Source organism: Poecilia reticulata, chromosome 4, assembly GCF_904066995.2.
Source record: "Poecilia reticulata chromosome 4, P_reticulata-male-v2, whole genome shotgun sequence".
NCBI classification, from domain to species: Eukaryota; Metazoa; Chordata; class Actinopteri; order Cyprinodontiformes; family Poeciliidae; genus Poecilia; species Poecilia reticulata.
Genome location: NC_088833.1, coordinates 31,713,992 through 31,728,895, shown reverse-complemented (window position 1 = coordinate 31,728,895; position 14,904 = coordinate 31,713,992). Strand labels below are relative to the sequence as shown.

The window sequence follows — 14,904 nt, the reverse complement described above, 5'->3', positions numbered from 1 at the left end:
ATAGACCTGCGACTACAAGTTATTCCTGTGGTTCACATAGAGCTGTGCAACCAGAGCTAACGCGGTTCATTCTAAACTCTTACCTTGATATAGAGTTCTCCAAAGAAAAATAACTATCCACACTGGGTTGATGCAAATATATCCATACAGGGTCAGCCTGTGTCCAGTTCCGAAAGGAGGTGTGCCCTGAGGTAAACTTAATAAAGCAGCAAGGCGCCAGCTGTGTGATTAAATAAATCTGCTCTGCGAGTCAAACGCTCAGAACAGAGACACTTGTAATCCGGCTTAAATATTTATCAAAACAAAAAATTACGTTTTTTTTTTTTTTTTCCCCAATTTCAATTTATTAATTTTTATTATTTATTTTTTTCAATAAATCTTTCTAAAAATTAAAACAAGCGACACTTAGCTTGGCCGGGAACCTAGGAAAACATAGCTGTCCGCCAGGCTTATAATACACTGGGTAAAACCCAAACAACTATCTTTTTCTTTTCAAAGTTTTTGGGTGTAGCTTATTTTCAGGTGTGCTCAATTGTCTGGAAATGATGGTACATCTTCAGATACCCAACGGCAATCTCAGTTCTTCATTTTCCTGTCTGGCACTTACAAACTGGGATCTTTGTTTTCACTTTAAATTAATCCTAACTCTATATTTCTACCCAGTTTGGAGAGTTTCTTAGCATTTTAACATATCGATGCTTTTGCTCTTCTCCTCCCATTATATCATCAATATGCATCTTGTTTACACTTTTGTCATGTTCTCTTTTTTTAACTGGTATTTGTACTGTCCTTTTATTCCTTGTAATTCTAAACTCTTTCATGCGTCTGTATCGGTGTGAATGTCCCTTACTCCTGTTTTCCTCTCCTCCTCTTCCTCAGAGTGTGTAAATGCATTTGCCCTGGTGGTCCGTCCTCCTACCGAACAGGAGAACTTGTTGTTCAGCTTCCAGCTGGCCGGAGAGGAAATGGTTAAACGTGACTGGCTGCGTACTCTGTGTCGTCATGTTGCCAACACCATCTGCAGAGCTGATGCGGTGAGATGTCACCCCCACGAAAGCACACTCTCACACACACAAATTAAAAGAAGGAAAAATTCAGACGCACTGAGACTAGAGCAGAGCTGTAATAACTCATCACCAACTTATTTTTCCACACTTTAAAGTGAAAATGTTTTCCTCACAATCAAATTTATGTCATGTTTTTTTTTTCACCCTAATGTCAAACTGGAGAAGAAGGTATTTTAGAGCCCGTCTTGATAGTTGTGGATGAGGAAATGTTCAAGGTCAACTGCAGATTTCCACAGATTTGGCTCTACTATTTCACTGCAAAGCAGTCTGCTGGTTCAGCTGCAGCCTCTTCAGACACAAGAAGGAGCAGAAGAACATTTTTGTGGCATTTAGTGTGTTGACTTTTGTTATGCAGGGTGAACTGTCTGTAAACATTGACAGGCGATAATGATCAGGAAACTCTTTGATTCCTTATATGTGTGAGATAAGATCATGAGTCTGGGAGCTGACAAAACAGCAACATTTTATTTAATGTTTTTCCAGTTGCATCAATAGAAGTGCTCCATTCCTTAAACTGGCTGTAGACTTTTGAATACTGTTTGAATCGTCATAGAAACAACTCAATATTATTTTTTGTGTAAATTATAATCCAGAAGACCGGACTGGCTATGTTTTTGTTGCGCTAATTGTTCAGTTTTGTTTTTTCTTTCCGTCACTGAAACATGAAGCATTCTGACTCTGGTAAATGAAACCAAGCTGCTGCACTTAGGAGAGCTGGCAGCAGGGAGCGTTGTTGTCCTCTATTCGTTGTGTCGCCCCACAGCTGCATTCCTAATTTTTTTTCACTGGGTCAGCGTTGCAGTGTGAATACCAACAAGACAGAGCTTCTCTGGTTAAAAAGCCTCTGCAGAGACAAATTTCCCTCTGGATGTGAGCTCTGCCTTGCATCCTATTGCTGCTCTGTTTCTTCCTGTTGGTTCTGCTGTAGCCATCTCCACTGATCACACTCTCCAGGTTCAGACTGATCAGATTAAGTTTAAAGTTGTGTTCATTTTTGTCTTGTAACCAGGAGGATCTGATTCAGTGCACAGAGCCAGACTCACTGCAGGTCACCACTAAGGATATGGACAGCACACTAAGCAAAGCTTCCAGAGCCATTAAGAAGACCTCAAAAAAGGTAACGGTTAATTCCCTTGACTAAAACTGGCAGCTTCTACCAAGTACACCACATACATAGGTCACAATAGGCCCATCCCTTTAATAATAAAGTCTAGACATTGGATTCGAATATCTGGAGATTTTATTTTCTTTATTTAGATATTTCAAAATCTGTAATAACCGGTTTACTTGGGTCCAAAAATTGTCTTGGCATATCTGTTCCGAATGATGTTGTATGCAGCTTTAACACCATTCAGAATCTTTTTTTTTTTTTTTTTACATATTAGATATTTTAATATTACATATTAATATTTTCACCATGTTGTGACAGTGTGTCATGAGAAGTGTCGAGGTGATAGACAACACCAAGAACCCGCCTCACCACAGTGAAAAAACCCCACTGACTGTCTCCTCACTAACTACATATGAACAATGAAATTAAGTAATAGCCCTTAAATTTACCAAGATGGTCAGGCATTGCAGGTCCAACTCAGGTGTTGAGCATAGAATCAAATATTTAAATCTAAACTATGTTACAGAGAGTAAACACAATAAAAACATGCTTTATCTATGGCATTGTTCATTAAAATGGCACATTTCTTATGTATTAAAATTAAATACAATAGGTACACTTAATGATATTGTATTAGCGATTAGGTAATGCATTCAGCAAGTACTTTTACTTTTAATAAAGTATTTTTAAAAGCCAGTAGTTTTTTACTTTTAAAAAAGTACTGGCTTGATGGGATTTAAAGTAAAATCTTAATGTGGTACTTTTACTTTTATGTGAGTACATTTTTGTTTGTGTATTTGTACTTTTACTTAAGTAAATTTTTTGAGTACTTTCTCCACTGCTGATTAGGTGGCGAAATAAATCTGTGGTTCAACCTTTTGTGGCAATAGTTTGATAACATGTTCAGCAAATTACCTCATTTTGTACGACATCCTCCATATAAAATCCAAACCACTGCCAAATTATTGATCCAGCGGTGTTTCTCTTCGGAACTAGACTAGTTCATCTGATTCCTCTTCAGTTATCGTCTCATTCACAGCTCGCCTCAAACTCCCGCTGTCACCATGTTGTTCAGTTTTCTCTGCACAGCTTGATCTGTAGAAAATTTTCGGGTTGGGAGGGGCGAGGGACAAGTGATGCCTTCATAGGGTGTCGGATAAACCGTACTCGCAGTGAATTTGACGGCGAAAGTTTATCATTTGAGCGATAATTTATACTCGATGGTTGCGATATAACCATTTCAACTATCGTAAATTGAAAATTTCGGAATACATCGAGTATACTCGATATATCCCCCAGCCCTACTCTGAACCATCTTTTTTCTTTTTCTCTTGAAACCCAAACAGAGTCTGTTCTCCTGGGCTTCTAAGGAGAACAGCTTAAATGAAGCTCTTGGTCCATTTTAATAGATAACTTCACAAATGTTGTATCATGAGCTGTTATGCTAAGTGTCCACATCTGTGGTGAACACATATATGAAAAGTATTTTTATCTGTTATGATTTGTTTTTTTGTTTTTGTAGACTTAATCGAGTCTGAGAGCAAATGGGGAAGGAGCATTGGTGTAGGGAGGTTGTGGATTGAAAGTTATTTTGTCCAAATTTACTGCTTCATTTTTTGACATTGGGCCACTGTGAAAGAAAGAAGCCATTACTCCAGAAGCAACATAAAACGTAGCCTATAAACTACATACATCAGTTCTGTCAGCGGGAATGATCCAGAATTCCAGCAAGCTGTTCTGAGAAACTTCTGGAAGAAAACTTTTGTCTGATTGGCCAATCAATTGATCGTCCCGGATTTTCTTAATTTTTTGGTAAACAGTGATTGGCCGATCTTATCTACCAAACAAAGGTTTGAAAATCAGCCCCCCCACCCACCAGGGTACCTCTGCACTGCACCTCTGCACGGTTAGCAGTCGCCCTACTGTTGCCAACTTAGCAACTTTGATGATGTATATAAAAATATCGGTATCAGCCAACGTTGGAATCATCAGGTTTCGATGATTAAAGATCACTGATCCACCAGAAACTTCAATCGGTGCACCTGTAGTCGTAAGAACTTCATAGAACCATGACCCAAACTAGTTTTTTGTTGGTTTCTTCATGATGAAATTAGCCACCATGTTACTTTTAAGAAAACTAACAGACATGTCTTAAAAACATAAACGCATAACTTGTTTGTTGTTCCATTTAGGTAACAAGGGCGTTTTCTTTCACTAAGACTCCCAAGCGTGTCCTCCAGAGGGCCTTCTTGGCCAACACCACTCCAGATGAGAAAAGTCAGAGCCTGAGCTGTGAGAACCGGGTCTGCAGCAGCTCAACGTTGGCTGTAAGTCTAATTTATTTTTATTGGTCTGTCGTACGATGGCTTTCCTACTGACAGACTTTGTGCACATGGCATTCTTTTTATTTAAAATATGTGTCATGTTTGAACATGAACACAGTTCTGATGTGATTTCTGTTCTGACTAAATAGGGACCAATCTGTGGCTTTGTTTTTGCTGGGCTTGCCTGACACTTAGAGATATTTTGATCTTAGAGATCAAAATAATATGGTGAGTTGCAGGGACGCGGTAAAGGGGTGAAAAGTGATGACGATTCTAGGAGCCCTGACCAGCAGGGGGCCCTCCACAATTTAATTATTTATATTTTGTTCATAGACATAAAATTAAAAAAATGGAGCCCTGTCAAATACAAAATTAATCATATTGTATTTTCAAAGATTGTTTTTAGCAGTTAAAATGTAATGTTGCCCCTCCCAGACCAAAAAAACACATCCGTTTTTGCCCTGAACCCCCTATCTGCGTTAAACCCCTATCTACAGAAGCTCTAACCCATGTCCCTCCTGACCCATCCTCCCCTGAGTGAAATTAAAGCTGCAGAATGTCACTTTGATATAAAATTTTTTTTTCACATATTTTTTAAAACTGTCTATGTTGTGACAGTATGATATGAGACGTAATCTGTGAAAAATCTATTTCCTCTGCCTTCTCCCAGTGCTAGAAACAACCAGTCAGAGGCAGGAGAGTTTTAGTGCTGTCAATCACAATCTCATGTGATGCTGCTCATCCTTCCTCCCCCTCGATTTGTGCCGTGCTGCAGCTAGCATAGCACAGAGCTGTGCAGATTCAAACTGACTGCTCAGTTTAGCTTGCATAGCTACCAATGACTGCAGATAAACGGTTTCTTGTAAATGATAAGTTGTTTCTCCCCCATTAGCACATTTAGCAGTGAGTGAATGAAGTTGATTGACAGTGCTAAGGGCGTCCTACTAGTTCTGATTGGTTGTTTTGGTCAGAATGGTGTATTACTTTAGTTAGTAGTAGTAATTCAGGAAGGAGATGGAGGAGATTGATTGTTTTAACAGATTATCTATCTCATAACAAACTGCTACGATATCATGACAACTTTAACAAATATGGAGAAAACATATTTTTTATTAAAGTTATGTACTGCAGCATGAATAAAATGCAACTACATATCATTTTTAGAAGTCTGGATTGCTTTATGTGTAGTTGCATGTTGCTTTTGACTGTTGCTCATGGGGAGAGGCATTTCAGTAATCTAAAACTAATAGAAAAAATTTATGCAACCTACTTGCATACTGGATGTGGACTGTTGGATGTTAAATTCATGAGCAGTAAATATTGTGCTAATTATCAGTATTGAACCAAAGAAAGCAAGGCAGATGCAAGCCTTTAAAATTGTGACGCATTTTATAGACCAGGTGCATTACTCAAGACCAGGTCAAATAGACTCAAAAAATTGTAACACCAGCTGCACAGGAGGGCCCAATAAAAATTTTTGTCAGGGGGCCCAAGATTTCTGGCAGTGCCCCTGTTGAGTTGTTCCTCTTCATGGAACTGATTACAAAGTAAATCTTGATTCTTAGTTTTTAGTGTGTTAGCAGTTATGTTTTAGGCAAATCAAGCCGTTTCCTAACATTGGGACTTTGTTCCTCAAACTAGATAGCTGCTCTTGATTCATGAGAACGGACCTCTGCTTTTTGTGTTGCCACAAGAGGCTGTCTGCTGTGTTTTGGTTTTTGCTATATTTCCTGTGTGTACATATGAGAAGATGAAACCTAATGAATCAAACTTCATACAAACTCTGAGACAGTCATTCCTCCTGATCAGTTTTTTTTCCTACTGATGGTAATGGATACTGTGCCTCTCCATTTCCACTCTCAAGAAGCTGGACTCTCTCAGCAGTGAATGTGAATTGGCTCTCCTCTGATAAACTATTGTTTCTAAATCCAAATGATGGCCTGAAGTAGGAACAAGATAGTGGCACATCATCACTTAGGATTCTACAACATTGTTTCAACACTTTTCTGATGCTCTTTCTGTCAGAAATATGTTAGCAGTTTGTGGTCCTCCTTGAGTATCATGTCTAATCAGTCTATGTTTATTGGATAGCTCAACAGGAAGGGAAAGCACCCAACTGCTCTGCTACCATACTGGCACAAAGCGGCTGATACCTAAATAATTTACTCATGCTCCTTTCATTCCTGGTATACTACATGCATATTGCATGCTTTGATATTCCAATGATAGACTTGCGCTACATTGTGCAGCTCTAATTGAAAGCATTTATGGAGGAATATGTTCCTAAAAATGTTTCAAAAATATCCAGTCCCTAAATAGTTCTGATACTCCCTGTATGTAGGACAATCCTAATGTCCTACAAACATCACGATGTCCAAACCACCTTAATTAGTTTTACTTCTGCTGTTAAAAAATATATTTTTGTTATTTCTTCTAGAACTGTCAGTGAAACAACCTTTAGGGAACATAATCCTGCCTCTCACTCAAAGTATTAGAGCAGTACTAAAATTTACTAGAAATCCTACAAAATAATGAAGCTCAAACCGCCTCCAGGTCTGACAGAACAGTGGCACTTTGATGAGATGATATACCTTCAGCAAACTCCCTCTGTAACTTTCAAGTAAACACAAAAACAGATCTTTAACAGTAGCAGAACATATTAGATACTTTCACCATATATTTTTGTCCAAGAATGTCTTTCTTTTTAAAGACATTTAAAAAGAAGAATACATAGTTATTTAAATATCTTAGCATTTTGCTGCTTTATGGTTTTTTTTTTATATTGTCAGTTATACATTTTCTCTTGTTGTACAGCAAAATGTGTCATCAAGACCAGGGCTTAGCCTGAAATGTTCTCTTGCTTTGATAGTGCCTTATTGGATCACAACTTAACCACAGCTAGACTACATAAGTCAAGACTTACAAAAAACAGACCAAGATATGTCAGAGGCTGCTTAGCTTAGCTATGCTAGTAGACAATCTTTTTCCCCCCCTCGTCTGAGGTGGCGCTACACCAAGAACAACTTCAGGAGCTGACAAGAAGACCTCTGAAGAAGACACTGGAAAAGTGTGAGATTGTAGCGGTTGTAGGATTTCTCTTGTTTTTGACTAAAAACTACTAGCTGTTTCTCCTGCTAGTTCTAGACACACGTTTGTTATGGTTTTATTTACCCAGAATGCCCTGCAGTGTAGCCCATTGTCTGCTTTTGGAGCGGTCTCCGATCGACTTGGCATTCACATATGCTTTTGAACCGCACCAGAGTTTATTTCAACTGAACCAAGACCTAGGTAGAATGAACCCTTACATTTGGAAGATTTACATACAACTATTGATTTTGTGGACTTGACGTTAGGTTGCACTACAGGGTAAGTCTGTAAAGAGAGTGATGTTTTGATCAGGTAATTCATGTAAAAGACATTTTGACACCCATCAGAAGTGATAAAATCCCTCATGGACCATGTTTGTACGAACAACTGTTCATTTGACAGACTCTCAGGCCGTTGGGGCAGCTAGTGAGAAATTGTGCATCAAAGTGGAGAAAAAAAGGGGACATCAGTGATGGCAGGGAGATGCTCACAACACATTGAAAGCTGATAGACTACAGCAGCAGCAGACCCTACTGGCTAACACGCTTGTCAGTTTGGAGTCGGTGCAGCCCTAGTTTGGGGGAATGTTTCCAACACTTGGTTGAGTGTATGGCACAAATGAGGAGAATCTCATGAGGTGTCCAGTGAGCACAATTCCTTTATCAACTCTGATGATTTCCAGTACCAGAGGTGTTTCATAGTGGGGTAATGTTGCCCTTTAACACAAGTTTTCAGAAACACTGATGGATGTTTAGCTCCTCTTAATTTCTCCAGTTCTGCTCAGCTATGAGTATGGGGGAAGTTGAGATGAAACAAAAGAAGACCCACTTGGCGTTTTGGGGTATGAAAAGATCTCCTTGGTGTGGGACGACATGCAGGATCCTGGTAGATTCAGTAGAGTCTGAACTTGCAGATCAGGAAGGTTTGCAGCACAGTTGGGACAAAATCAATATTAGAAAGATGTTATTGAACGTGTCTGGTGTGTTTATCTGCTGTATCTTAAAGCTTGATTCCATGAATCCACTGCCCTGAAGCTGTTCATGAAAGTTTTGAAAAGTTGTGCTTGTTTGGGAGAAAACAAGCTCAACTATCTGAAAGATGCAAAATATTACTATCAAACTATAGATTGAAAACTCTTTAAAAATGTATATTTTACAATTGAAATGTTTTGTGGGACTTGAATGGTTTTTTACTAATTTCTCTTTTTGATGTTGTGGCTGTTCCTTTCATGTCCCAACCTGTTCTCCGTGTGTCTTCCTTCTGTTGAGCACCTCAGATGCCCCGTTCTGCTTCCACGTTCAGTCTGAACAAATCTACCAAAAACAGTGCTGTGGTTCAGCGCTCTAACTCTTTGGATCATGCCCCTGTCAAACCTAGAATCCCTGTATGTATACGTAGCCCCTGCACTCCAGCCAAAATACACTCCTCCTACAGCGCATCAGACTCCTCTGGTGGTCCTGAACTCAAATACAGCTCTGTCATCCAAGAATACAAGTCCACCTCTCATTCTGTACCAACGATTCAACCCAAGTCAATCCCACAGAAATCCATCTTCACACGAATTGGTCATGGCTCCCCTCATCTTAAAAATATCCAACCACAGTCTGGCCAGGATCTGTCCAGACGTCTTGCCTCTGGAGGTTTTCAGCCAAGAAGCCCAGATCCTCAGCCTGTTACCTTGAATACCAGGACCTTTTCTGAGTCGTGCCTGGATCCTCAAGTGGAGCCACAGTCTGCTGTACTGACCAGTCCTCGTAGAGAGATGCTGATCTAAACCGCCGCTGATGTTATTCCTGGAGTCCCATGTGAGCAAAGTTTACCTGTTGTCTGGTCTACTCTAAGGGTTCACCAATACTGGTTATAATGTAGGGTTCAACTTCACTCAGTGGTGTGTTCTGTTTGACACTAACAAAACAAATGGCACTGGTGATATCTTAGACCAAGATCAACTCCTTAGAAGCTAAGACCCTGCATCAGTAAGAGTTCAGAACAAGGATCTCCTCAGCTACACAACATCTTCAAAGGATGTCTCTGAAAACTGGCAGAGATTCAGAAGCGGGGCAGAGATTTTAAGGGTTGATTTGGACAAATGTTTCCAACGAATCAGTCTGGTCATCTAACTGATGGTGGTGGTAATAATCACAACATGTTATTTGTGAAGCTTTGTTGAATACAAAAATGGGATTAACCACTTTTAAACTTAGACAAAACTTTCCATTGACAGTTTTTTCCCAATATCTTCTACATCATGGTGACAAAGCTCTTCAAGTCAAACTAGTGTATTTTCCTTTTTTGTGCTTTAATAGAGGATTGTAACATTACTACAACAGTTGTTCCTGAAGAATTAGGATTGAAGTAATCTTTTAATTTCTTAAACGTGTTTCTTCTAAGTGGAATTAACATTAACACTATGGAGTGGCCCAGCCAGAGTCTTCTACAGAAGCTAAAGATTAGGGGAATGGCTGGGAGGCCTTCCAGAGGTAAAACGTCCTTGGTTTTATCTTTTGAAAGTGCTGGTCTAAATTTTTTTTTATTGGGAATAAATATCCTGATTGACTGGAAATCACTTTAAAATTATAACGGCCAGGCATGAAGAACTTTGGTCTTTACTGATTAGGAATAGAGTGGCTTTAGAAAATATAGAAATTCCTTACTTCAGGGATCCTACTTTATCAAGCTTATGTATGTTTATGTATGTGCCTTTCCATCTATCCCGCCGTCTGCTCTTCTGTCCTTTCTTCTTCCCTGGCATTGTTGTAGAACGTCTGTTATAAAAGGAATGTGAACTTTCAAATTGATATTATAAAAAAATCTGCAAAAAAATGGAAACATGAATCTGAAATAGATGTGAATTTAAGACATTTGAAAAACATGGAGATGCTTGGACGACTGAACTTTCTGCATACTGTTGAGTTGATGTAAAAGGAATTGGTTAGTTGTGTTTCTCTCTACATTGCTTCTTGTTTATCTTTTGAAATGACAAATAACACCGCCAGAGACCACCAGAGCAGCACATTCATAGGATAAAATCAGAGGTGGGCGGGTCAATCCAAAATATGAACATCGATACCAAATCAGTATAAGATTGATACGTTATATTCAGATTCCCTCTTGAAGTTTCATAGGTTCCAAATAGATTTTTATTTGCTCTCAAATATGAATGTGCAATATATATGATATATGGTAGAAATAATAGAAATTTGACATATGAAAGAGATCTGCAGTCTACTAGCCAACCACAGTAATGCTTGTTGATGACATAACTGGCCGGCATCAATACAGAGCAAGTGGGAAGCAGTGTGGCTGATAGCGCCACACTGCTGATAGCGCAGTGTATCAGTAGAGAGAGCTTGTTAAAAAGGCTGGTGCAAATACATAAAATATCTGGTCCTAGTTCAAGTTTATCCTCTGGTGGTCTTGGCACGGCTCTTAGAAGGAGCACTGCAGATGTTGTTATTACGCAATAGTCAGCCACACCCCTACCTCTTCTCAAACTCCTGCTGACTGACTACTGACCAGCTCTTCGTCTAACGAGTCCGTGAAGCCTCTACCTCCTGAGTATTACCACAGATGAGTTTATAGAGGGTATTCTGTTTAAGCTGGAAGCGAGAAAGATGCGTCTAGACTCTAACTACCTTCAGATCCTGAGATTATGACCTTTTACAGTTAATGGATCGGACATCCAAATAGCCCGTGGTAGCCCGACTCCAGAAACCACCCCAGTTAACGGTAGCTCTTTCTCTATCAATAACACACTTGTTACAGTCTAGATCATTTTAGAGACTCTGCCCGAGTCCCAAGGTCATTATTTATCATAACTAAAGAAACGTCTGAAGCCCCCCATTTCACTAGGATCATGAACATTGATTTTATGTTAACCAGAAGAATTGTTATCCCTGTGACTTAATTAATTTAACTGTCCAAAAAACATCAAGTAGACTTTAATATTTTATTAGCAAGCTTTAGCGGGGAAAATAACATACAGCTACTTCAATCAAAATCAGAAGATCAAAATATAAAAGAATTTTAGAAAACACACTTCCCTCTAGTCCCTATACTGTGTCACTAAACTTTAAGAGAGGCTTTGAGATGCAGTTCCACTCTTTCCCAGATGCTGAGTTGATCTTGGCAGTAGAAAACTCTAAATTCCATGGTCAGGGACCCATCTTGCCGTAGCAGAGTCCTTTTTCAGAATAAATCCAAAGTTGAACTGGTGAATGTTCTTCATGAGCTCAGTTCTTTATCCATAGGTGATCTTTGTCTATCCCCCATGTCCACTGCAGCATCGTTGAGATGTTTCTTGGGTTGAGAGTTAGGCAGATGGCGAATCAGAACCCCGGGTTGTAGATTATCGGATCTTGTTCCTTTCTAGAGCAGCGTGAAGTTTTCAGTATGGCCCCAATCTTGATCCTGCATCTTCTTATGGACTTGCCTCGATCGCTGCTGGAACAAAGAACCCCGTTCTTCTCCTGCCTCTACCTTTTATACTCTCAGTATTCCAGCCATGTGCGCCTCTGTGACTTACACAACCATCTACTTCTACATCTTGGTTGCGCTTACACAATCTCCCGTTGGACCATTACATCAGCCACTTTGGCTAACTTCCTCTTTCAACATCTGGGGCTTTCGCTTATTTCACAATCCCACTTCCTGGTTTTTCCATTCTCTCATCTTTTCTTCTCACGCAGCCTCTCACATTGTGACACAGTATTAAGACATCTCATCTAACTTCATTTATAATTTCTCACATTTACTTCTTTAAATCAGGTTCACATATTTCATTACATTGATTGGCGGTACATTATTAAAATGAGGATTACACTATTTTTAATGACCTCAAATCATGATACTGAGTTTCTTGTTTCTTCTGGGTTTCTATCACAATACAGATTATATAAGTTTCATTACAACAAAGGTTATATAAGTTTCAATCAACATTAAATCATAATTCTAGATTACTTGTTGCCTCTGGGCTTCTATAATCTGTTTTCTGTGTGTCCTGGAAAGATCTCAATCAGTTCCAACCAGGTTTCACGACAATGTCCAGGTGAGACAGTCAGGACACGGGGGTTAAATGCGCAGGCGAAGTAAGCGTGAAATCGCCTGGACGTGCACAAGGTAAAGCGTCTCTTAACCCTCCTGCGGTCTTAGCGCAATACTCAGTAGGAGCACAGCAAATATCACGGTCGGACAGTGAAGAAACACCTTGGAGCGGGGTGACGGTCTGACTGTCTTTCCAAAACCAACACACAAAACAACCAAAAAGTTTTTTGTGCCCCGTTAATTATTTTTTTTTTTTTGCAGGATTGCGCACAGGGAAAAAAAAAAAAAACTGGTGGGGTTTAAATGACCCCATCTCTTTAGACTGCCGGAGGGTTAAACTGTAAAACCAGGAGCAGAAAAATGTAATCTGCAAAGTGTGTGGAAGAGAGGAATACAAGCAATTTGTTTTACCAGCTTAAAATGAAGCATGGGCTAGAAGTCCAGCAATGCCGTGCTATGCAGTCGGTGATAAGGTCCAGGCACAACATCGGAAAAAAAAGCAGAATTCAATGCAGAAGCATCCAAATTCTGTTTGAACAAAGTAATTAATAGAAATACAGAAAAAGACACCTAATGGTAAACATAAAAAGTATTCGTAGTGGCAATACTGATCTTATATTTATCTATTGGACCTGAATATGCAGTATTACACCCCTCTAGCAAAAATTATTACATGCAAGTCACACTATCAGATTTCAAAGAACTGAACTCCTATTCTTGGCAAATAACTCTTTTTAATAACCTAAATCTATTAGCAGCAAATATGGGGAAAAATATTAGATTTCTATTTCTTTTTGTCCATGCTTCTATTAATGAGGTGTTTTTTGTTTTTGTTTGTTTGTTTGAAGGCGCACCACTCCCCCTCCATGGTCAACCTGCCAACCATGTTTGAGAGGAAGTACCACACATTCTCCCGGTCATCCACCCATCTCTTCTGATATGTCACTGGTTGGTGAACCAGCTTCCTCCACCGCCAAGATAAACTCAGAAAATGTGTTTTCTGGTTAAATCAGCAGTAGTCTCAGGACCAGCTCTGAACAGTCTTTCCACATGCAGGAAATGTGACAGTATTTTGGAGAAGGAATCTGCAGAAAGGACTTACTGATTTTTGCCAGTATCAGAATTGTCCTGTTTCCGTAGCAGAATGAAGACGATGCACCAGTTGTTTTTCATCTTGATGCAGGTTCTGAAGCCCAGCCCATGGATGTGGCTGGTATTACGAACTCCTAGCTAGAATGGCATGTTGTCATGCTGAGGTTCACTGTACACTGAAAAAAGCTATTTTGCTGATGTCCTGCATTATCAAGGACCACTTCTGTTCATCTGATTGGTCAGTTCACATATTGTTGACATGCTGCAGTTAAATATCCTCCATGACTAACATTACTTGCTTTTTTGACACATTGACAGTAACTGTAGAGCAAGAGTACATAGTAGTTCATCTGTCCCTCATTGTCTCTGGACTCCAACATGTTTGCTAATGTTATTGTAATGAGGCTTTTCTAACCAATTAATGTTCAGCTCTTCCTGTAATAACAAAGTTTGATTTTCACAAACGTCTAAACTGACATGTTTTTAGTGGGAAGAGGTGTTTTTACCTTTATTTTCTGCATGTAAACTGTCATTGTTTACAGTTTATATAAAACTAATCACAAGGTTGGGAAGAATAAAAGCATTTTAGTCTGCTTCTATGTATACCCATTATTGTCTGCAATGTGTGGGCATAGGGGTGTTGTATCAGTGTACATATTTATTTTCTTCATGAAGTTAGACTGTGGCCAATCTTTTTATTGCTATTTATGTTCATTCTCATTTTGTCTGTCATTATGTTTTAATGTTTGTCACTCGTTATTTTATCTCTTTATTAAATGCACTTAAACTTGGTTATGTATATGTCTTTTATGAACAAACTAAAAAATACTCAATTTTAATTTGTTGGGTTGACGACTAAATTTAGCAAGTCAGTGGCATTCAAATAAATGTTTCTTCTCTTTGCTGGAAAAATGTTTTTAAATGTATATAAGTGCTGAAATTTTAAATTAATTATTTAAATAATGGAAAACATTTAAGTGAACCTCCACTTCACCTAAAGCAGTGTTTCTCAATCTTTTTTGGGCCAGCGCCCCCCTTTCCATTGTCCACCGCCCCATCAAAGAAAATGTAGGCTACTTGCACTGAATATTATTTTATGATTAATATTACTATCACTATTGTTGCTGTCTTGATTTTTATTGTTTCAGAGTTTACCATCAAAAATCCTTAAAAGAAAAAC

The 14,904-nt window shown here is 39.0% G+C and overlaps 1 protein-coding gene across 7 annotated transcripts in view; it reads left to right on the top strand.

Annotated features, from left to right (window-relative positions):
- ect2 (epithelial cell transforming 2) overlaps window positions 1-14,515 on the top strand; it is a 51,508-nt gene extending 36,993 nt beyond the window's left edge. For 5 of the 7 annotated variants that reach the window (XM_008407827.2, XM_008407826.2, XM_008407828.2 and 2 more), the window contains 5 exons: window positions 880-1,034; window positions 2,077-2,184; window positions 4,371-4,505; window positions 8,866-9,394; window positions 13,481-14,515. In XM_008407827.2, coding sequence (XP_008406049.2) covers window positions 880-1,034; window positions 2,077-2,184; window positions 4,371-4,505; window positions 8,866-9,363 — 896 coding nt within the window. In that variant the 3' untranslated portion in view covers window positions 9,364-9,394; window positions 13,481-14,515. The remainder of the gene's footprint in view (window positions 1-879; window positions 1,035-2,076; window positions 2,185-4,370; window positions 4,506-8,865; window positions 9,395-13,480) is intronic. The other 2 variants (XM_008407831.2, XM_008407833.3) reach the window with 1 other exon arrangement.
- Window positions 14,516-14,904: the final 389 nt, after the last annotated feature.